Here is a 21,801-nt window from a genome sequence, read left to right as displayed (position 1 = left end):
AAAGGTTGCTCAGAATCAATACCTACTGAACTAAGGCCACATTTGAAATGCTGTTCACTCTTCTTCCCACCTTAAAATAGAGACACTGGCACGGTATCAGATGGTGGCTTCTTTGCCAGAAACCAAATGAAAGAAACCAGATCCCTGTAGAGCACAAAAGGTGCCCAGAAATGAAGAGCTTGGAGGGGTAGGGAGACTGTGGGATCATTTCTGCTCTTGTCAAATTCAAACGATAAACATGGATGGGGAAAGGAAATTTCTTTTCACAGAGAAAAGCAAACAGACTCTAGTACTGGGAATTAGTGGAAGATTGGAGGGTAGAGAGCAGAGAAAGGGCATTTCACTTCTGATGTTGTCTCCTAAGTGATTAGTACAATACTTTGCATTTGGGAGGTGCTCAGTAAATATCAGAGGTCAATCAATCAATCAATCGTATTTCTTAAGCACTTACTGTGCAGAACCCTGTACCAAATGCTTCGGCAAATACAGAATAACAGAGTTGATAGACACATTCCCTGACCATAACAAGGTTGCAGTCTAGAGGGGAAGACAGACATAAATATAAATAAATAAATTACAGATAGGTACACGAGTGCCGTGGGGCCAAGGGAGGGGTGGATATAGACAGTGCACATGCAAAGGCGAAGCAGAAGGCAGTGGGAGAAGAAATGAGAGCAAAAAGACAATAAACATTTTCCTTGAGAAAAAAACAATTCTGCTGTGCTGTGCTACTAATACAGTCTCTGTGTGACAGAGGGAACAAGCCAAGGCGTGGCTCAATGGCCTTGTCTCGCCACGTAACTCTGCCCCGAGGAACCACAAACCACATCGCTGGCAAGCGGAAGAGAGCTATTCACACCACGGCCCACAGTGTGAGCTGTTCTAGAATCACAGCCCACGTCATTCCTTCTAGCTTCTGCCTCTTTCCCTAAGTAAAAATGGCAACCCTTTACCTCGGATGATCAACGGCGGATCACCCTTCGGGCCCCAGGGTTCCTCCTCTCTCGTTGGCTCCCAGGGCCCCCTCCCAAACGGCCAGAGGCCCAGCGGCCCGTGGGGATGGTCACTGGGGCTTTTCGTGCTAGCTAGAGAAAGAGCCATTGTCCCACTACAGAAGAAGAAATCTAATACGGTCATCCGTCCTGCCAGGCTGAGAATCTAGGCCCCAGATTTCTTGGTGAAGGCTGGATATGAGGGCGGCTTCCTTCAGAATACATAGTGCAACCCTGCCAGAAGGGGCACATCGAGGTAATCAGATCCCCTAATTGGCAACAGAGAGGGCCGCCCCGCTGCGTCTGCATGGCCCCTAGAGCCGCCGGCTGCCTCGGAAAGCCACAGAAACCACGGGTGGGGAGGCTGCCGAGCTGCAGACCACGGAGCCAGAGCATCGTGTTCAGCCCGCTCGGATTCAGGGGGAGCTGGGCTCAGCCCGCTCGGATTCAGGGGGGCCGGGCTCAGCCAGCCTTTCCGGTCAGTGAGTCCGACGGGATGGGAAACGGGAAAGAATGCAGAAACGGCACTCTGAGCTAGGGTTTAACCCTTATGAGGGTATTTGTTAAGCACTTACTATGCGCCAGATCCTGTACTAAGCACTGGGGTGGATACGAGCAAATGGAGTTGGATACAGTCCCTGTTCCAAGTGGGGCTCACAGTTTCAATCCCCATTTTACAGATGAGGGAACGGAGGCACAGATAAGTGAAGTGAGTGCCCAAGGTAACACAGCAAAGTGGCGGAGCCGGAATTAAAACCCATGATTTTCTGACCCCAGGCCCGTGCTCTATCCACTAGGCTATACTGCCCATCCGGGGGCAGGATTTGTTGGCGCTCACCCAGGTGTTCCCAGGCAGAGCCCCAGCACCTCTGCTCTGCTCCAGCACCTCTGCTCTGCCCCAGCGCCCCCTCTAAGTTGTCCAGACATGCAGAAAATTTGCCAGGGGTTGGGCTTCTAGGTGGCCAAGCAGCAACTGATTCCGCCCTGACGGGCCAGAGCCTCCTTAGTCAATCAATCAATGGTAATTATTGAGCACTTACCAGGTGCAGAGCACTGTACTAAGCCCTTAGGAGAGTACAGTACAACAGAGTTGGTAGTCCTGTTCCCTGCCCACAAGGCGTTTACAGTCTAGAGGGGAAGATGGACATTGATATAAATACATCACAGATATGTACATCAGGGCTGTGGGGCTAATGGGAGGATGAATGTTGAGTGCTTAGAGGGTACAGATCCAAGTACAAGGGCAGTGCAGAAGGGAGAGGGGTCTAGTGGATAGAGCATGGGCCTGGGAGTCAGAAGGTCCTGGGTTCCTATCCTGGCTCCACCACTTTTCTACTGGGTGACATTGGGCAAGTCACTTCACTTCCTCTGTGCCTCAGTTATTTCATCTGTAAAATGGAGGTTAAGATTTTGAGCTCCATGTGGGACAGGGACTATGTCCAACCGCATTTGTTTGTATCCACCCCAGTGATTAGTATAGAGTCCTGGCACGTAGTAAGTGCTTAACAATTATTATTAGAGATGAGGGCACACCTGGGCCTGAATGCAACAGCACTTCTAAAGGCTACCATTCCCAAGGCAACAGTCATAGGAGAGGGGACACCACCTTGAAGCCTGGCATCTCTCCTGTGATGCCTCTGACTATCCCCTGACCGTTACTGAGCACCAACTGAGTGCAGTGCACTCTACTAAGGGCTTGGAAAAGAGCAACAAAAACACAGAACACAGGTCCTGTCCACAAGGAGTTTACACTCTAATGGGGGAAGCATCTGTGCTGAGACTCCTCTGACCATCTCCTTTCCAGCTCCTGCAGGGACCACAGACTTCCGTGACTTCCTGCCCATGTCCTGCCTCTGGCCTGGAACACCCTCCCTCATGTCCAACAATTATTCTCCTCCCATTTAAAGCCGTATTGAAGGTACATCTTCTCGAAGAGGCCTTCCCCAACTAAGCCCTCTTTTCTTTTTCTTCAACTCCCTTCTGCGTTGCCCTGACTTGCTTCCTTTATTCATCCTCCTATCGCAGCCCCACAGCATTTACGTACATATCTGTAGTTTTATTTATTTATATTAATATCTGGCTCCCCCTCTAGACCATAAACTCATTGTGGGCAGGGAATGTGCCTGTTGTTATACTGTGCTCTGACAATTGCTTAGTACAGTGCTCTGCACACAGTAAGTGCTCAATAAATATGATTGAGTGACTGACTTCAGTATGTCCTGAGGCCCAGGCTTACCTTTCCATTCCCCAGAGGTGAGTTGGGATCGGCGGCGGGGAATTCTGGTACTTTTCCAGGGACAAGAGAAGTTCTCTCCCATTTGAGTTTAGCTTCTAGAGGGCAGGGAGTACATTTCTTACTGTTACGGTATGCTCCCAAATGCTTAGCATTGTGCTTTACACCTGGTAAGCACTCAATAAATACCACTCAAGGATCTCTGGACCAAAGCAGAAGAGACATTGAGTGGTAATCCACCCTGCTTTCAAAAAGGGGCCGGTCTGTTCAAGTGCATTTTGGGGTCCCTCTGCCTGCTGCCTCAGCGGCCCCGTATTTTCCACCAGTGCCCCTGGTAGAAGAGTCTGATTCCCGGCATCCAGGAGGAAATCTTTCTCCACGGAAACAGATTAGCCACAGCAAAGAGAGGACTTTTCTTTTCAGCAAGTGTTGTAAAAGTCAGTGGGAGATCAGAGGTCAGTTTAGAAAACACCCCACAATTACCTTTGGGAGTTTTTTTTTTTAACTTCTAGAAACTCAAGGAGAGGTTCCCTACCCTGAAACTAGCGTAGCTTGGGTCCGTGGGTGTAATCTGTAATGAAGATGGAACTTGAGGTTACTTTCAACGTGTACTTAGTTCTTTTATGAGCCTCTGTGGCCCGCTCAGACGACCAGACTGGAAATGCTGAGCACCTGCTGCAGTGGAGGGAGGAAGTTGTCACCTGCCCTGGCCATGGCAAAGAGTGCGGATTGCTGACCATCTCGCCGGTATAGGAGCAGCCCAGGGAAAGCGCTCATGGGAAAGCTACTGCCAACAAACTCTACCTCCTGCTGGAAGTGATCCAGGTCACGTCGCGACCCTTCCCCACAGTGTTGCCCGGTTCAGTTTCCAAGCCAATCTCGTCAGCAACAGCGAGGCTCTGGCTCTAGATAATTCAGCTCCGCATAGAAACGTCTTCAGATTTAATAACCTTATGGCCGAGTGACTCAGACTGGAGAATCCAGGACCTGGAGTTCCCACGGCCTAGTGGAAATAGCACGTGGGTTCTCGCCCCAGCTCTGCCTCTATCTTGTTGGGTGACCTTGGGCAATCACCTAACCTCTTTGGGCCTTAGTCTTCTCATCTATAAAACAGGGGACAAGAACCTGCTCTTCCAGCCTCTTAGATTCTGAGCCCCATGTGGGACAGACATGGTTTCAGCTTCTACCCTAGCACTTAGCAGAGCGCGTGGCGCTTAGTGACACTAAGTGCTTAATCAATATCATAATTGAGTGCTATTTCTGTTGTGCCACTCAAGCATCTAGCTACCTTGGGCCGCTTTACTCCTCGAGAATTGGCTTCTTCCGCTGGAAAATGGGGATGGCGGAATGGGAAGTCCTTCAGAGGGCCCCAGTTCTGCAACGAGAACATCTGCAGTTCCTTCAATGTCAGGGCCCTTGAACCCATGCTAATAGATAGATAGTAGAAACAGCAGCAGTAGTATTTATTGAGTGCCAACTGAGTGCAGTCAGTCAATCAAATTAATTGAGCGCTTACTGTGTGCAGAGCACAGTACTAAGCGCTTGGGAGAGTACAATAGACTCATACACTGCCCATAAGGAGCTTACAGTCTAGAGGACGAGCTAACAGTCTAGACGACTGCAATACACTGTAGAAAGCCCACACGAAAAAGCAGCAGAAACACGAGGCACATTCCCTGCCCACAAGGAGTTTTCACTCTAAAAGGGGAGTCAGACAGAAAAGTGTTTACTGATAGGGGAATTGGAGGACCTGCAAATGGGTCTTTCTGGCCAGCGAACTCTCCGGAGGTTGCCCATCCCTCCCAAATCCCACACCGTTTTGCCTCCCTCCATAACAACTTTTTCCATGCTCTGCCCTCCCTCTCGAAAGGAAAAGTCGGCTCCTTTGCTGCAGCCCCAGCCTAGAATGAGCTGTCCACAAGGGTTAAAGCCAACAGTTACGACAGGTTTGCTTAGGAAGTAAAAAATGAGGCAGGCAGCCACTGACGGCGATTACTTGCTCAACATTCCACCTTTCCACATGGCAACATCAGGTTGGGGCCTTGGGTTGATCGGCTGCCTGCTCGGTCCTGGCTCAAACATCACCTCGGCTAGCGGTAGGGTCCTATGGCTAAGGGCTCCCGGAAACTGCCCCAAGGACCTTCAAAGAGCCGATTCGAGGGTCGCCTCTTTGCGCAGGCATCCTGCTTTAGCTCATCGCTCACAGAACTCCAGCCACTGAATCATGCTGTCCCACTGTCAATCAATCCTACTTATGGAGCACTTACTGTGTGCAGAACACTGTACTAAGCACTTGGGAGAGTTCAGTACAATTGAGTTGGTAGACAACTTCCCTGCATTCCTGTATTCCAATAGTAGGCCGATGTGCTTCCAGCCTCTTCTATGTCCAGAAGCCTGTCAATTAATCAATGGTATTTATTGAGCGCTTACCATGTGCAGAGCACTGTACTAAATGCTTGGGAGAGTTCAATACAACAGAGTTGGTAGACAACTTCCCTGCATCCCAACAGCAGCCCAGTCTCTGCTCTCTCCAGGGCCAGGCCAGCTCCCACGCCCAGGGTGATTTTATAAGAATGGAGTATTCTGGAATCAGTTGGGGCTGGGCCAGTAGGATCCCCAGACCTGCATGGGGCAGTGGAGAAGGACGCTTTGGGGGTCAATTACATATGAAAAACACATGGGAAGTTCAGTAAAAAGGCTAGGGAGACATGCTGGGTCCAGCGTGGCCTAGTGGATAGAGCACAGACTTGAGAGTCGGAAGGACCTAGGTTCTAACCCCAGATCTACCTCTTGTCTACTGTGTGACCTTGGATGAGTCACTTCACTTCCTCTTTGCCTCAGTTACTTCACCTGTAAATTGGGAGTTACGACTGTTAGCTCCATGTGGGACAGGGACTGTGTCCAACCCGATTTACTTGCCCAAGGTCACAAAGCAGACAGGTGGCAGAGCAGGGATTAGAACCCATGACCTTCTGACTCCCAGGCCCATGCTCTCTCCACTACACCGTGATAGTGTAATAATAATAATAATGTTGGTATTTGTTAAGCGCTTACTATGTGCAGAGCACTGTTCTAAGCGCTGGGGTAGACACAGGGGAATCAGGTTGTCCCACGTGGGGCTCACAGTCTTAATCCCCATTTTACAGATGAGGTAACTGAGGCCCAGAGAAGTTAAGTGACTTGCCCACAGTCACACAGCTGACAAGTGGCAGAGCTGGGATTTGAACTCATGACCTCTGACTCCAAAGCCCGTGCTCTTTCCACTGAGCCACACTGCTTCTCTACTAGTGTACTCTCCCAAGTGTACTCTAGTGTACTCTCCCAAGTGCTGAGTACAGTGCTCTGTGCACAATAAGTGCTCAATAAACACTGGTTCAAAGGAGTCAGTACTAGATGGAAGGAACCAGAGGTTCAGGTCAAAGGCCCCCTCCTGGCCTGGCCACATCCCATTCCCCACCTGACTTCAGCGGATGAGCTTCCATCCATCTCCGGAGACGCTCCACTGCTCCGTGGCTTCGCCGCTCCAGTTTGGACCGCCATTCCAGGCCCGAGCCTCTGGGACTTTGTCCTGGGAATCGAGTCGGATGTGGAGGAGAGCGTAGAACACGGCAGTCTCCTACCACGTCTCTATTGAGGTGGCCTGGTTGTTCCAGGTGTGAAAACCTAGAGAAAAGGCTCACCCGTTCCAACTTAACTTTGGCTTCACCCCAAATCTAGGCATAAGTGTCCCTGAGCACCCCTCAGGTCTGTACATGCTCTTCTCTGGAAGGGAACAGAGTACAGGGAGAAAGAGATATTTTATTTTCATCGGTCAACCGATGATATTTATCCAGCAATCAGTTGTTTCTGGGCCTCCTAGGAGGGATGGTGTGCTTGTTGTCGGGGAGAGGCGTGGTGAGGTGTGGCGGGGTGGGGGACGGGTGTGGAGAAGAGGGAAAGGCAAACAGGGAGGAGGCAGGTTTTTTTATGGTATTTGTTAAGCACTTACTATGTGTGAAGCACTATATTAAGTATTGGGGTAGATGCAAGGTGGCCAGATTGGGCAAAGGACGTATGTGTTGTTGTTGTTGTCTTACGTTGTCAAGTCGTGTCTGACCCGTAGCATCATCACGGACACATCTCTCCCAGGACGCCCCACCTCCACCTGCAATTGTTCTGGTAGTTTTCTCGGTAAATATACGGAAGCAGTTTACCAATGCCTCCTTCCATGCAGTAAACCTGAGACTCAGCCCCCGACTCTCTCCCAAGCTGCTGCCGCTCGGCGACAGGGGAGTTTTGACTTGTAGCAGATGGCCTTCCACTCGCTAGCCACTGCCCAAGTTAGGAATGGAATGGGTAGGCCTCTGCTTGACTTTCCCTCCCATAGTCGAGACTGGTGGAGTACTGGAAACTCTCCAGGTGCGACGCTGGGAGGGGCGGGCCATAGTAAGGAGTCCATTTCATCTCTACAGAAGAGGAAAATAATAATAATAATGTTGGTATTTGTTAAGCCCTTACTATGTGCAAAGCACTGTTCTAAGCGCTGGGGTAGATACAGGGTAATCAGGTTGTCCCACGTGAGGCTCACAGTCTTAATCTCCATTTTTACAGATAAGGGAACAGAGAAGAAGAGAAGTTAAGTGGCTTGCCCACAGTCAACCAGCAAGCAGCGTGGCTCAGTGGAAAGAGCCCCGGCTTGGGAGTCAGAGGTCATGAGTTCGAATCCCAGCTCTGCCACTTGTCAGCTGTGTGACTGTGGGCAAGTCACTAAACTTCTCTGTGCCTCAGTTCCCTCATCTGTAAAAAGGGGGATTAACTGTGAGCCCCACGTGGGACAACCTGATTACCCTGTATCTACCCCAGCGCTTAGAACAGTGCTTTGCACATAGTAAGCACTTAACAAATACCAACATTATTATTGTTATCATTAAGCGGCACAGTCAGGATTCGAACCCATGACCTCTGACTCTCAAGCCCCACTGAGCCACGCTGCTTCCCCAAAAGAAGTCAATTCGAAGGGGCTAGTGCCTGCTCAGGGAGATGAGTGGGCTGTGAGAGGAGTCGGGTTGGGGGTGGGCCTCCCCGGCCGCTTCTGTAGCCAATAGCCCCGGCTGCCAGCAGTTTTTCCTGTGGTTTTGCACTGGACGGAGGCGCAGTCCGGAGATGAATGGCACATCCTTTGCCGCCACCTCGTGGCTGAGTCCCTGAGGTGCCAACTTGGTCGATCCGATGCCACTTGGCATTTACTGGACGCCCTTTCCCAAGTCGAGGAAGCGTGCCCCGCTGCACATGAGAGGCAGAGCGAAACCCAAACAATCTGCTCCCCAGTTTCCCCAAGAGAGGGGGCTTTCCTGGAGAATGTCGCCGTTCCCCACTCCTCAAAAACCTCTGAGGCTTCAGACATTCCGGAGGAGGGAAAAACTCACTGATAACTGTGGTGTTTGCTAAACACTTACTATGTGCCAGGCACCGTACTAGGCGCTGGGGTGGATGCAAGCAAATCGGTCCCTGTCCCACGTGGGGCTCAGAGTTTCAATCCCCATTTTAATAATAATAATAATGTTGGTATTTGTTAAGTGCTTACTATGTGCAGAGCACTGTTCTAAGCGCTGGGGGAGATACAGGGTAATCAGGTTGTCCCACGTGAGGCTGTCTTTATCCCCATTTTACAGATGAGGTCACCGAGGCAGAGAAGTGAAGTGACTTGCCCCCAGTCATACAGCTGCCAAGTGGCAGAGTCAGGATTCGAACCCATGACCTCTGACTCCCAAGCCCGGGCTCTTTCCACTGAGCCATGCTGCCAGATGAGGTAACTGAGGCATAGAAAAGTTAAGTGACTTACCCAACGTCACACGGCAGACGAGTGGCAGAGTGGGGATTAGAACCTATAACCTTCTGACTCCCTGGCCCATGCTTTGTCCACTATGCCATGCTGCTTCTCACTAAGTGGAGGGGGATCAAAGGCAGATTTCAATCAATCGCATTTATTGAGCACCCGTGTTTAGAGTGCTATAGTAAGCACTTAGTGGAGTACACTAAATAGATATGATCCCTATCCTCAAAGGGACTGTCAATCTAGCTGGGGAGACAGATGCAAAAGTACTTTACAAATAGGAGGAAGAAGGAAAAGGAAATATGTACACTAGGTCATAAGGACCTAGTAATAGGGTATGTAATATATGTACATAAATACTATAGGTGGTTGAGAGGTCACCAGGGCTCAGTACTGTTGAAGTGACAGATGGAGAGTGAAACAAAGCTGGAGATTTCCCCCATCTACACTATGAGCCCATTGTTGGGTAGGGATTGTGTCTATTTGTTGCTGAATTGTACTTTCCAAGTGCTTAGTAAAGGGCTCTGCACACAGTAAGCGCTCAATAAATATGATTGAATGAATGAGAATAATTAGAAATGGATTTTTGGAGGAGAGATGTAATTTCAAAGGGCTTTGAAGATGGGGAGCGCTACAGTCAGATTAGAGGTGGGAGCGAGTTCCAGGCAGGGGGGAGGGTGTGAGCAAGAATTTGGACGTGGAAGGGACAAGAATAAGACACTACAGTGAGTGGTTGGCTTGAGAAGAAGAGTGCAAACTGGGGTGTAGTGGGAGGAGCGAGTGGATAAGAGGGAGAGAGCTGATCAAGTACCTTCTTTCATTCATTCAGTGTAATAATTGAGCTCTTACTGTGTGCAGAGACTGTACAAGTGCTTGAGAGAGTATAATGCAACAATAAATAGACCCATTCCCTCTCCACAAAGAGCTTACAATCAATAGAGTTAATGGTCAGAAGTTTCTGGTTGGTGTGGAGAGGAAGAGCCTCCAAAGATGATAACAATAATAAAGGTATTTAAGTGCTTACTATGTGCCAAGCACCATTCTAAGCGCTGAGCTGCCCGTCGCCTCTGTATCCCAGAGAAACTCCTTCCCATAAGCTTTAAAGCACTCAATCAGCTCACCCGCTCCTTTGAGATTTGTGCAGAGCAATATTTCAGGAAGATCATCTAGAAATTAGAGTGAAGTGTGGATTGGATTCTGGAGAGAGTGGAGGTGGGACATGACAAGGGCCTGGACCAGGGTGGTTGTTTGGATGAAGAGGAAGGAAATGTTGTGGAAGCAAAACAGATGGGATTTGGCAACAGACTGTGTAACTGGCATTTGAAAGCGAGGGAGAAGGCATGGATAATAAGCCAAGGTCGCGGACGTCAGATTTGCCGAGTCTGCGGTAGGATGTGGTCGGAAAGGAGGAGGCGTATTTTGTTGCAAAATGCCTTCAAGTCTCTGCTGTGGAACCCGAAAGGAAATCCCAAAACCACCTAGGGGCGCCCTTTAGCTGGCAATGGAGCTGCCCCGGGAGGTGGGTGGGAAGAGGAGTCTTTCAATTCAGGTCCTGCTGGGTATCGGGGGTGGTGTTGGGGGGGGGATTGGGGAGGGGGTTGGCAGGGGAGGGGGGCAGTGATGCTGTTGGTCACCTTCTCACTCTGAACCCCACCACAACCTGGGAGGCAGTGGGAGCCCCACCGCTGGGAGGGTGAGCTGCCTTGCTTTCAAATGGAACCAAGTTCTGTCAGGCCTCTTCATCCGTGACCTAGTTCTCATTTCCCTTCCCTCCCGCCCCCTCGGCTCCTTCCCCTCTTGCCTTCCCAGAACCTGGCAGAGGGCCGCACCGCCATCAATGGGCCCTGGCTTCCATTCCCAGCTCCATCACCAACACCCACCCCCCTCAGTCTCGGGAAGCCGCTGCCTCCCCCCCAGCCTTGGCTAGCCCTATCCCATAGACCCTCTAAACAAAGAAATCCCCCTCATAGTCAGCCCATTCAAATCTTTGTTCATCACTTTTGACATTCCTCCAAAGAACTTTCCTGGGCTGGGACCGTGTCTTTTAACTCTCACTGTATTTTTTCCCAGCCCCGGGATGCACAATGTGGCACTTAAATACCTTCAGAATCAACCTAGGCCTCTCTCAGCCTTTGTTTCCTTCGAGTGTGGCGTCCTAATCTTCCCACTTCTCTTTGCAGTCCAGCCCGATGGTTTCAGCTGCCAGGGTTACACGTAGAATTCCAGGTCGGATCCGTGGGTCATGAACTCTTCCTCAACTCTAAGAGACTGCCAAGTGGGAGCAGGGTTCCTTTCCAGGGGTATTGCATTTACCTGTATCCAATGCCCACGCCTGACAGTTCCGGTTGCCAGGGGAAACTCCCTGTATCATGGAAGGAAGGCCCGCGAGCAGGAGGAAAAGGTATGGATCACAAGGTCATGTGTTCTAATCCCATTCATTCATTCATTCATTCAATAGTATTTATTGAGCGCTTACTATGTGCAGAGCACTGTACTAAGCGCTTGGGATGAACAAGTCGGCAACAGATAGAGACAGTCCCTGCCGTTTGACGGGCTTACAGTCTAATCGGGGGAGATGGACAGACGAGAACAATGGCAATAAATAGAGTCAAGGGGAAGAACACCTCGTAAAAACAATGGCAACTAAATAGAATCAAGGCGATGTACAATTCATTAACAAAATAAATAGGGTAATGGAAATATATACAGTTGAGCGGACGAGTACAGTGCTGTGGGGATGGGAAGGGAGAGGTGGTGGAGCAGAGGGAAAAGGGGAAAAAGAGGGTTTAGCTGCGGAGAGGTAAAGGGTGGGTGGCAGAGGGAGTAGAGGGAGAAGAGGAGCTCAGTCTGGGAAGGCCTCTTGGAGGAGGTGAGTTTTAAGTAGGGTTTTGAAGAGGGGAAGAGAATCAGTTTGGCGGAGGTGAGGAGGGAGGGCGTTCCAGGACCGCGGGAGGACGTGGCCCAGGGGTCGACGGCGGAATAGGCGAGACCGAGGGACGGTGAGGAGGTGGGCGGCAGAGGAGCGGAGCGTGCGGGGTGGGTGGTAGAAAGAGAGAAGGGAGGAGAGGTAGGAAGGGGCAAGGTGATGTAGAGCCTCGAAGCCTAGAGTGAGGAGTTTTTGTTTGGAGCGGAGGTTGACAGGCAACCACTGGAGTTGTTTAAGAAGGGGAGTGACATGCCCAGATCGTTTCTGCAGGAAGATGAGCCGGGCAGCGGAGTGAAGAATAGACTGGAGCGGGGCGAGAGAGGAGGAAGAGTGTGCTGCATGACTTTGGGCATGTCACTTCACTTCTCTGCCACAGTCCCCACATCTGGAAAATGGGGATTGAGACTGAGAGCCCCACGTGGGACAATGACTGTGTCCAACCCGATTCGCTTGTATCCACCCCAGCGCTTAGTACAGTTCCTGGCACATAGTAAACACTTAACAATACCAGAAATGTCATCATCACCACCACCAGCTCGGGTCACAGCCTGGACCTCAGAGATAAAAAGGTAGGAAGTGTCAAAGTGTCTTCTGGGCTGCCTGGGGTTAGGAGCTGCCCTTCCCACTTCCTTCAGAAGATGCTGTTCTGGAGGTCCAGGGATTTGAGAAGCTAAGCAGAGGGGACAGAGGTGGGAGGGGGCCAGTGACGGAGTCTGTTTCTCACAAACTATTTACTTCACTCAAGGAGCCGGAAGCACGAGCCCCTGGGCCCGGTACCACCACCATTGCCCGGCTTTCCTCGAATGGGGACCACCACTGTTGCCCAGGTGGGAATCCAGGAGGTGGGAAGGTGGGGAGAAAGGAGGAAGGAGAATTACCGTCCATTGCAATTCCAAAATTTTTTTTAAGAGAAGCTTCTGTCCCCAGTAGCCCAAAATGAATTTAACAACTGCACAGAGCTCTAGAAAATATCTTTCTTTATTTAAAATATTTTCACAGCCTATTACCGCCAGTGTGAGCTATGCCGGGCATCACCCTGGGACGATAGGAGAGCTAGTTGTACAAATTTTGTGGGGGATCCAAAGAACCCTGGCCAACCCAGAATGGGCCCGTATAAATACTGGTTTACAAGCCACCGTGACGGCCCAGCACCGGGGCCCCTGAGCCAGCTCCATCCCAGCAGCCAGGATGCTGGGACTGAGTGCTCCCGAGCCCTCTTTGTGATGACAAGCACTGCACAGCGGTTTCGGAGGCTCAAGTCACACAGGATGGCCATTTCTGTCCCAACCCAACCATCACCAAGCCATCCCAAAACCCGCAGGCCCCTGGCCTGAGACTCCTCTTGACCCAAGGTGCTTGGAGCTGGGATGGGGCTGAGTGGTGGGTGACTTCCAGGTCAAAGTTTGGAGCATCACCAGGTGACCAGCAGGCAGGCCCATCCTGAGGAGGGGAGGAGAGAGGGAGAGGCCGGGCCCGGAAGGTTGCTAAACGGAGCATGGGGACACAGAATGTGGACATAGAGCTAGGGGCTGAGTTCACCATGAGCTCACCTCTTTCGATCTAGACTGTAAGCTCATTGTGGGGAGGGAATGTATCTGTTTATTGTTATATTGTACTCTTCCAAGTGCTAAGTACAGTGCTCTGTACCCAGTAAGCGCTCAATAAACACGACTGATTGAATTAATGCAATTAACTCCCCAAAAAGGAGCGATTGCTGCCGACCTCACCTTTCCCCTCCTGTCTCTGCACGTTGGGTTGAAGTTGGGGAGGGAAGGGAGAGGAGGGCATGTGCTTGGGCAGCTAGAGCTCCCTTTCCTGCCCCTCAGAGCTATACGGGGATAGGGGATCTGCAGGAAAGGGAAACGGCCTAATAGGCTGGTATTGTCAGCCAGCACCTGGTCCGGGGTCCCGTGGAGTCTGAACCCCATAGCAGAGCTTTGGCGGCACACAGCCCAGCGGGGCTAGGCCCCGGGCCCCCTGGGCGACTCCCGGCAGCTGGCTTCAAGATGGACCGGAAGGGCCAGAAGCCTGCTTCTGGGGAGCCTGCGGGGTTCCACGATTTACTAAATCTCAGACCTCTCGCTCCTTCCAGCAGCCACATCTGCCCACTTATGGGTCCACACCCCCTGCCTGGGGCTGGTCTTAGACCATGCTGGCCTGGGCATGAAACAAAGCCGAGTGGGCCACTGATCAGCTGGCCAGGGACCGGTTTCCGGGAGGCTTTAGTGCCAGCTGCGAGGGTCAGGGTTGGGGAAAGAGGAGTTCTCAACTCCATGACAAACTTTCCTCCAGGGCCGTGTGGCCAGCCAGCAGCACGGGGGCTGGGGGGCGGGCCCTGGGGCAAAGAGCCCTACTGCTGAAGCTGGATGCGGGGTCCAGCTCTGCCTGGGGGGAAGCAGGCAGGCAGGGAAGGGAAGAAATTTCACGGGTTTTATTTTTTTAAATCCAGAGTCCATCTTGTCTCCACCACCCCATGGCCCAGAGCAGATTCTACTGTCAGAGTGCATAGCAGAGAAATGCACACCTGATATTGCATTTAGGGACTTGGCTGAGGGAGAGGGATGAGGGGACCTAGTGCCCGATGGGGCGAGTGCCAGAGGCCCTTGTCCTGCCCGCCCTGGACCTCAGCTGCTCCTCTTCTCCCACCATTGCACTAGCCTTGCTCAGGAAGGGCCCAGAAAGGCCTGGGTGCATTGCTCCTGGAGAAAAGATTGGAAACTGATCTCCTCACCCTTGGGAGGGGTGAAAAGGTGATGTATGGGGCTGACCTGGAGGGGGCGGGGGAAGGGACAGAAGGGAGAAGGGGGCTGAGCCCAAGGAGGAATTACCCAAGCTCTTTCTGGACAAGTGGAGGAAGAGAAGGGAGTGAGAAAACCGTGAGTGACTGCTGACCATGCTGTAGAGGGGTCCCCTCCAGCTGGGGTCCCCAAAAGAGGCCCAGAGAACGGCAAAAGCTCAACCATCTGCTCTTTAGCTCCGGCCCAATGGGAAAATATCCACAACGTCAAGTTTCTCAGCCCGACGTGTGTTTTCCTAAATGGGCTCTCAGTAATGGCTGGCGAAGGTCCAGGGCATGACCCTGCCTCAGCCTCCTTGCTCAGCTTCATTCAGTCTGTGCCCTAACACTCATTTCTGGCTCACGTTTATCTAGGATCCCAACTGGGGCCCCTTCTTCCTCCTGCCTCGTCCTTGTCCACTCACTGTGGCCTCTCAGTCCATTACCAGCACTCAGCATTTGTCCCACAAGGATTCTTGCTGCCCGAGGCCCACTGCTCACGAAGGCCCTGTAAGGGCCACCTGAGGTCCACTGTTCATTTATACAGGCACCGAGGGGGCCACCAGATACCCACTGCTTACCTAGGCCCTATAGGGGCCAAAAGGGTGTTGGAAGCAGGAGAGGTGGGAAGGGGAAGGGAGGAGCAGTGAAGCAGCTGCTGCTTTGGACCCTTCACTTTCCCTCTCTGACATCCAGCTCACACAGGCCTTCCTCTCCCTCCCCCTCATCCTGAGCTCTCTGTACACCTGCTAATCCCCAGCACTAAGCTGGCAGGAACCTCACTGCAGGCTTGCTGCTGCTAAATCCCTGTAGCCCTAAGATGACATTTGAATAGACTCTGTTCGGGGTGGAAGACGGACAGTGCCCGAGATCTGCTCTTGCCTGCTGTGGACACAGAACGTCCAGATTGACTAGTTCAGGAGGGGCCGACTAACCTTTCTGGCCTCCCTCTCCAGAGGCCCTCACAGACAGCCAGAGAAAGCAGAGATCAGAGGCACCCAGGTCCCAGCGTGTGGCTCTTGGAACGTGTCTCTCTCTCTCTCTCCCTCCCGGCAGTTCAAGGTCGGAGTTCAGTGCGCAGCAACATGAGCCTGAGTGAAAGCAACCTGAAAATGGACACTAACGGGGGGCCTGTGCTCAGAGAACACATGCCCTCCCGAGTCCTCTGGCCATGAACTTGCATTTCTAGACTATAGACTGTAAGCTATTTATGTGCATGGGACAGATCTACCAACTCTGTAGTTTTGTACTCTCCCAAGTGCTCTGCACACAGTAAGCGTGAAAGACCATACACTGATTAACTGATTTCTAGGATGTGTCAGGGCCTTCTGGGCTTTTTCACTCCAAGTCCTAAGGTTACAATCACCAGGGAAACCCCCGGTTGGTCACGGCTACCACTGGAGAGAGAGCGCCCTGCCCCCCAAAGAGAGACAGGGCACTCCTCCCAATCCCCCCATAAGAGAGAAAGGGAGCTCCTCTCCAGAGAGACAGGGATCTTGATGTGCTGGAGTCTGAGCTGGTCTGGGAAGAGTCCAGCCCTTTCTCCTCTCTGTGACCTAAGTCCCAGCGGGGAAAGCAGAGATTCTTTTCCTCCATGGGGATGGCAGGTTGTCCCGGGGGCAAAGGGCACACACGGTAGACCTACACAGGCACAACTACTACCCAAGCCCTTCAACAAAAGCCCTGCCTCTGGGGTTGTGTGGTCCAGGCCCCAGAGGCCGTTGAGCGCTGACCACCCTCCATGGCCTCCTTGATCCAGTCTACCCAGCTTCTGCAGTCCACCTCTGGCTGGGCCTATGCAGCACGGAGTGATGGCCAAACTGGATCATTCAGCCAAAAGATTCTTTTTGAGGCATGGCCAGGTGTAGAGACCCCCAGTGCTCCCCCTGCCCCCGCCGAGACCTGTCACAGCAAAAATGGCCTCAGACACTCACTCTGAAATGTTGATTCCCTCATCCCTCTCTCCCACCTAGCTTCCACTGCCCCTAAAATCCCTAACCTCTCATCAATTTGACACCCCAAATGGTCTGCAGCATCACCCCTAAAGGGTCTCCCAGCACTCCTAGTGCTTGTTCCAGGGTGGGCCATCTGGCTCCCACCCCATCTATTCTGTTTCTCCAGTTTTCACCTAGGCCAAAAGGCCCAACCGGCAGGTCTCAGCCTCCAGGGACCCCTGCCCAAGGAAACTTCCCGCCTGGGCCTCCCGGCAAAAGCAAGGAGTTGCTTCTTTACCACCCTTTCCTCCCCCTGCTCACGCTTCCACCCTGCCAATTGACTGCCATGGCCTTCGGAACCTCCCGCCTGCTGCCCACTAAATGATACACGGGGCCGGGCCAGTGGCTCCAGAGTATCGGCTTCCAATCGTGTCCCGAAATAAAGTGCTGTCTCCTCCAAGGCCTTTCAAGCCAAAGGTCCTGAGCTCTGATTTGGTCGCGTTGGCAACTGTGGGTCTACCTGGGGCCCTTGGGCCTCTCCTGCTGGACGCTGACTCAGCCAGCAGAATCATCTGGGAGGAACTTCCCGTCTGCTTAGTACGGGGCACTGCCCCACTCCACAGGAAGCCCCTTTGGCACCATCTTGAGTTCTCTGGATCTGCGAGTCCCTTAAAGTAGGGAACCACAGTGCCAGGGGAAGGTACGGTCTTTATGTTTAGTCCTTTGAGTGGGGACAGGTGGAGGGAAACTGGAAGCCGGGCAAGTCTCCACTGCTCAGTGCCGGCACAGTCCCATTCTTGATCTTCTCCTGACGCAGCAAAACACTGAAATCCCAAAAAGTGAGCCCAAATCCCGCAGCTTTCCCGGCTCAGTCTCTCAAAGATCCCCGACCTAGGCCTCTCCGCTGAGGGAAAATTTCTGAGGAATCACTTGGGGTTTTTTGGTGCAGCCATAAGTGGCTGAAACTTGCACCCCGGCCTCCAGGACCACCCACCAGGCTGCTGGTCCAGTGGGTTTGGATCCGATAGGGCAAAGGGACTGATTGGTCCCCTTGTAAACAGGTGCTTCGGGTCAGAAGTGGATGGAGGAGGGGAAGAAGTTGGGAAATCTTTTCATTAAGACTTTCTCAACATTGCAGCAATGTGAACCAACAGGAAACAGTGCCGGGCAGCTTCACACCCAGTGCTCTCTTCTTGGAAAAAAATCACCATGAGCCTCAGCTTGGGGGCCCGACCAGTCACCTGTCAACAGGGAAAGCAGCAGAAACTAAGACGCGCCCTACTCCTCATGCAGGCCGGAGAACGAAGAGGCAGGGATGGGTAAGGAGGCTTGCCTTTTTGTTGCCCTTCACAGACTCTTCAGGACTGGGAACAGCCCCTTGGGCACAGGATTCAGAGGGCCATACCATGATGGGGGTGGAGGCTTTTTTCCCCCAATTCCATCTCCCAGGCCTCAGAATGCCAGGCGACTGTGTTGACTTCCTACTCCCCACTCCTCCAGTGGTTGCCCATCTACTTCCACATCAAACACCTCAGTGTCGGCTTTAAAGCCCTCAATCAACTTGCCCCCTTCTACCTCACCTCGCTACTCTCCTACTACAACCTAGCTCGCACACTTCACTCCTCTAATGCTAACCTTCTCACTGTACCTTGGTCTCATCCACCTCGCTACCGACCTCTTGTCCATGTCCTGTCTCTGGCCTGGAACATCCTCCCTTATACCCAGACAATTAACTCTCCCTTACTTCAATGCCTAATTGAAGGTGCATCTCCTCCAAGAGGCCTTCCCTAAGCCCTCCTTTCCTCTTCTCCTACTCCTTTCTGCATCACCCTGACCTGCTCCCTATATTTATCCCCCTCCCAGCCCCACAGCACTTATGTACATACCTGTAATTTATTCATTTATATTAATGGCTGTCTCCCCCTCTAGACTTCAAGCTCGTTGAGGACAGGGAATGTGTTTGTTACACTGTACTCTCCCAAGTGTTTAGTACAGTGCTCTGCACCCAATAAATAAGTGACTTAAAGACTGCCCGAGGCTACTGAGTAAACTGAGCCCCCTGGCCAGGACCAGTAGCTGACAGCTGGTGCCCTAGAAGTCCATGTGAGGAAGATAGGTGGCGTGTGCACTCGGGAACTGAAGAAGGACAATGGAGGCTATTCGGTCTTGTCCAAAGTTCTCTTCCATCTTTGAACTCAATGCAGCCACCCACCAAAGTGGACCGAAGTGGCTGGGGGCAGAAGAGAGACAGAGACACAGAGACACTCTTACCTGTGCTCGTGAGAGAGGTAATCCCTATTCAGGGAGCAGAGCTGCTGCTCCAGGCGGAATATTCGGAATGCCAGGTAGGATGAGGACACGACCAGAAGGCAGATTCTGGGAATCAAGAGGGAAAGAGAAATGTTTTTCACAGAGAAACCTGGGGCTTAAGACACTCACTTCCTGCTGTGTCCCTGGTCAGAGAGCAGCAGGACCCTCTGGAGGAATGCAGTTATTTTGATTGAATTCTACAAGTGTGGAAATTAGCTTGTTTCCTCTGGCTTCATGCTGCTTGAAAAACATAGCTGACTCCTGAGAGAATCTTCATGTATCCCTGAGGTGACTTCTGAGGGGACCCCTTGGCTGGGCTGAGGTCTTTCTGTAGTAAGGGACCTGCTGTTAGCCCAGGAGCTCTCTGGCTGATCAGTCAGCACAAGAGCTGGCCAAGAAATGCAGAAGCAGAGTCTAGCCTGGCCCCCTTCCTTGACTCACCCTAGAGAGTATTCACAGCAGACACACCTTCTGAAACTGTTTGTACCTCAAGGAGGGGCTGTCCTAAGGACACTCACACCCAACCAGCCGGAAACATCACCAGGAAACAGTGGAGAAGTAAATTCCACTTTCCTCTAGACAGTAAGCTCACTGGGCAAGGAACGGGTCTCTCTATTGTTGTGTTGTACTCTCTCAGGGGTTTAGTATGGAGCTCTGCACAGAGTAAGCTCTCAATAAGAAGCAGAGAAGCAGCGTGGCTCAGTGGAAAGAGCTCGGGCTTTGGAGTTGGAGGTCATGGGTTCTAATCCCGGCTCTGCCGGTTGTCAGCTGTGTGACTTTGGGCAAGAGTCACTTAACTTCTCTGTGCTTCAGTTACCTCATCTGTAAAATGGGGATTAAAACTGTGAGCCCTACGTGAGGCAACCTGATTACCTTGTATCCTACCCAATGCTTAGAACAGTGCTTTGCACATAGTAAGCGCTTAATAAATGCCATCATCATCATCAATATATATGATTGACTAACTGGCCATGGTGAAGCAAAGATTCTGTGCTATGGGCAGGGTGAGAAATAGAAGCAACATCCAATCTCGGCCCCAGGTTTTTAGTCAGCGGGAAGTGGCAGAGAGTGTTGCTGACTCCAAGGGCTGTGGCTGGGGGTTGAGGGGGCCAGAAGAGACAGACAGAAAGTTTCTGCCGCACTGAGAAGCAGAATGGCCTAGTGGATAAAGCACAGGGCTGGGAGTCAGAAGGTACTAGTCCCGGCTCTGCCATGTGTCTGCTGTGTGACTTTGGGCAAGTCACTTCACTGTGCCTCAGTTACCTCATCGGTAGAATGGAGATTAAGATCATGAGCCCCATGAGGGACAAGGACTATATCCAACCTGATTACCTTATATCTACCCCAGCGCTTAGAACAGTGCCTGGCACGGAGCAAGTGCTTAAATATGACAATTATTATATTCAGTTTAGGCTCTTCCCTCCCTCTCTCCTGCCTCCCCATCTCCCACCCTCCCTCCCTTAGGGGAGGGGTACTGAGGCTGTACTCATGAATGAATGGCACCTCCTGCCTTAGCCTGTCTCTCCCAGGAGAGGGGGACTGGAATCAGGATCTTGGGCTCTGTTGGCTGAACTTGATAGTTCAGCAGAACTCTGAACTTGGCCTTGGAAAACTTTCCCCAGAGTCTCTCGATGCCCTGGGAACAGTCTGAACACCCCTCTGCCCACTTACAGCACAAAGAAGAGTTTGAGGAGATAGTAATCCAGGGGCCTCAGTTCAGCGATGCAGCCTGTTTCCACCTCCAGTTCCTCTTCCGTGTTTATAGTACTCTCTGAAATGGAATAGTGACAGACTCAAAACCCTGGCACCTCAGAGAATCACACAACCTGTCCTTTGGAGGGGCCCCATATCCTCGGGTCATGGGATTATGCTCATCAGTCCCCTTCAACTTCCACTGCCTTCTACTTCCCACCGGTCCTATCCTTTGGATCATCTCTGCAGCAGGAGCAGTCAGATAACTTCCAGGCAGAGACACCTGTGTCCACCCCTCCTTCCTTTGTTCCTAAGTTTAAAAGGGCAGTGAGTGCAGGCAGGGACCTTTCCTCTTATGAGTCAGGAGAGGAAGGTCAAGGGGAGAAGGGCGTAGAGGACACAGGGTTCAGAGGGGAGGGATGGGGGATTTCTCTCAGGCCAGAAGAGCTCTCAATGCAGCAGCCATTGGAGAAGTGGCTCCAGGAGAGCCTGTAGGAAAATGGAATTTGGAGATGCCTCCTACTCCCCCACCACACTGAGCCCCTGGACAAAACGAGCCCCCCGGCACAGCAGGGCCTGGAGAGGATTTCAACTCCACTGCCCCAGGCTCCTGGGCAGAGCAGGCCCTGAAGAATTCAATTTAATCCTATTTAGTGAGCAATTACTGCGTGCAAAGCACTGTACTAAATGCTTGGGAGAGTACAACACAACGATAAAACACATTCCTTGCCCACAAGAAGATCCGACCCTCATTGCCCCAAGCCCCTTAACAGAGCAGGGCCTGGAAGCCTGGAGGAGGCCTGGGAAATCTCTTGGCCCACACTGGTACTAGAGAACAGGGAATGTGTCAATTATTATATTGCACTCTCCCAGTGCTTTGCACGCAGTAAGCAATCAAATCCGATTGAATGAATGAATGTTCTCACTGGCTGAGATGCCAGTGCATGGTCATCCCAAAACTTGGTTTACAATATAAAGCGGTACCGGAGCCTTCCGAGAATTGAAAGATCCCAGCCCTATTTTGCCAATGGGCCCTCACCTCGGCCAGATACTGGCCCTGCCCAATCCAATCACCCCAGGAAACCCTCGGCCCCAATCACTTCTCCATGAAGAACGAATCCTCCTG

General features: G+C 51.9%; 1 protein-coding gene and 1 non-coding gene across 7 annotated transcripts in view; both read right to left on the bottom strand.

Moving 5' to 3' along the window:
- Positions 1–7,503: 7,503 nt before the first annotated feature.
- On the bottom strand, positions 7,504–7,641 carry LOC114812340. The gene has a single exon (XR_003759996.1). It is a non-coding gene; the product is annotated as a small nucleolar RNA SNORA7 (small nucleolar RNA).
- A 5,282-nt stretch (positions 7,642–12,923) lies between these two features.
- Positions 12,924–21,801, bottom strand: part of GRAMD2A (GRAM domain containing 2A) — a 156,656-nt gene continuing 147,778 nt past the window's right edge. For 5 of the 6 annotated variants that reach the window (XM_029065572.2, XM_039912027.1, XM_029065573.2 and 2 more), the window contains exons 11-13: positions 20,655–20,754; positions 18,945–19,049; positions 12,924–13,403 (exon numbers count right to left, since the gene is read on the bottom strand). In XM_029065572.2, the coding sequence (XP_028921405.1) occupies positions 13,259–13,403; positions 18,945–19,049; positions 20,655–20,754 (350 nt within the window). In that variant the 3' untranslated portion in view covers positions 12,924–13,258. Of the gene's footprint in view, positions 13,404–17,692; positions 17,915–18,944; positions 19,050–20,654; positions 20,755–21,801 lie in introns of those variants that run through there. The other variant, XM_029065577.2, reaches the window with a different exon arrangement.

The sequence above is a fragment of the Ornithorhynchus anatinus genome, chromosome 5, assembly GCF_004115215.2.
Source record: "Ornithorhynchus anatinus isolate Pmale09 chromosome 5, mOrnAna1.pri.v4, whole genome shotgun sequence".
Classification (NCBI taxonomy): domain Eukaryota; kingdom Metazoa; phylum Chordata; class Mammalia; order Monotremata; family Ornithorhynchidae; genus Ornithorhynchus; species Ornithorhynchus anatinus.
This window is presented reverse-complemented; position numbering and strand designations above follow the sequence as displayed.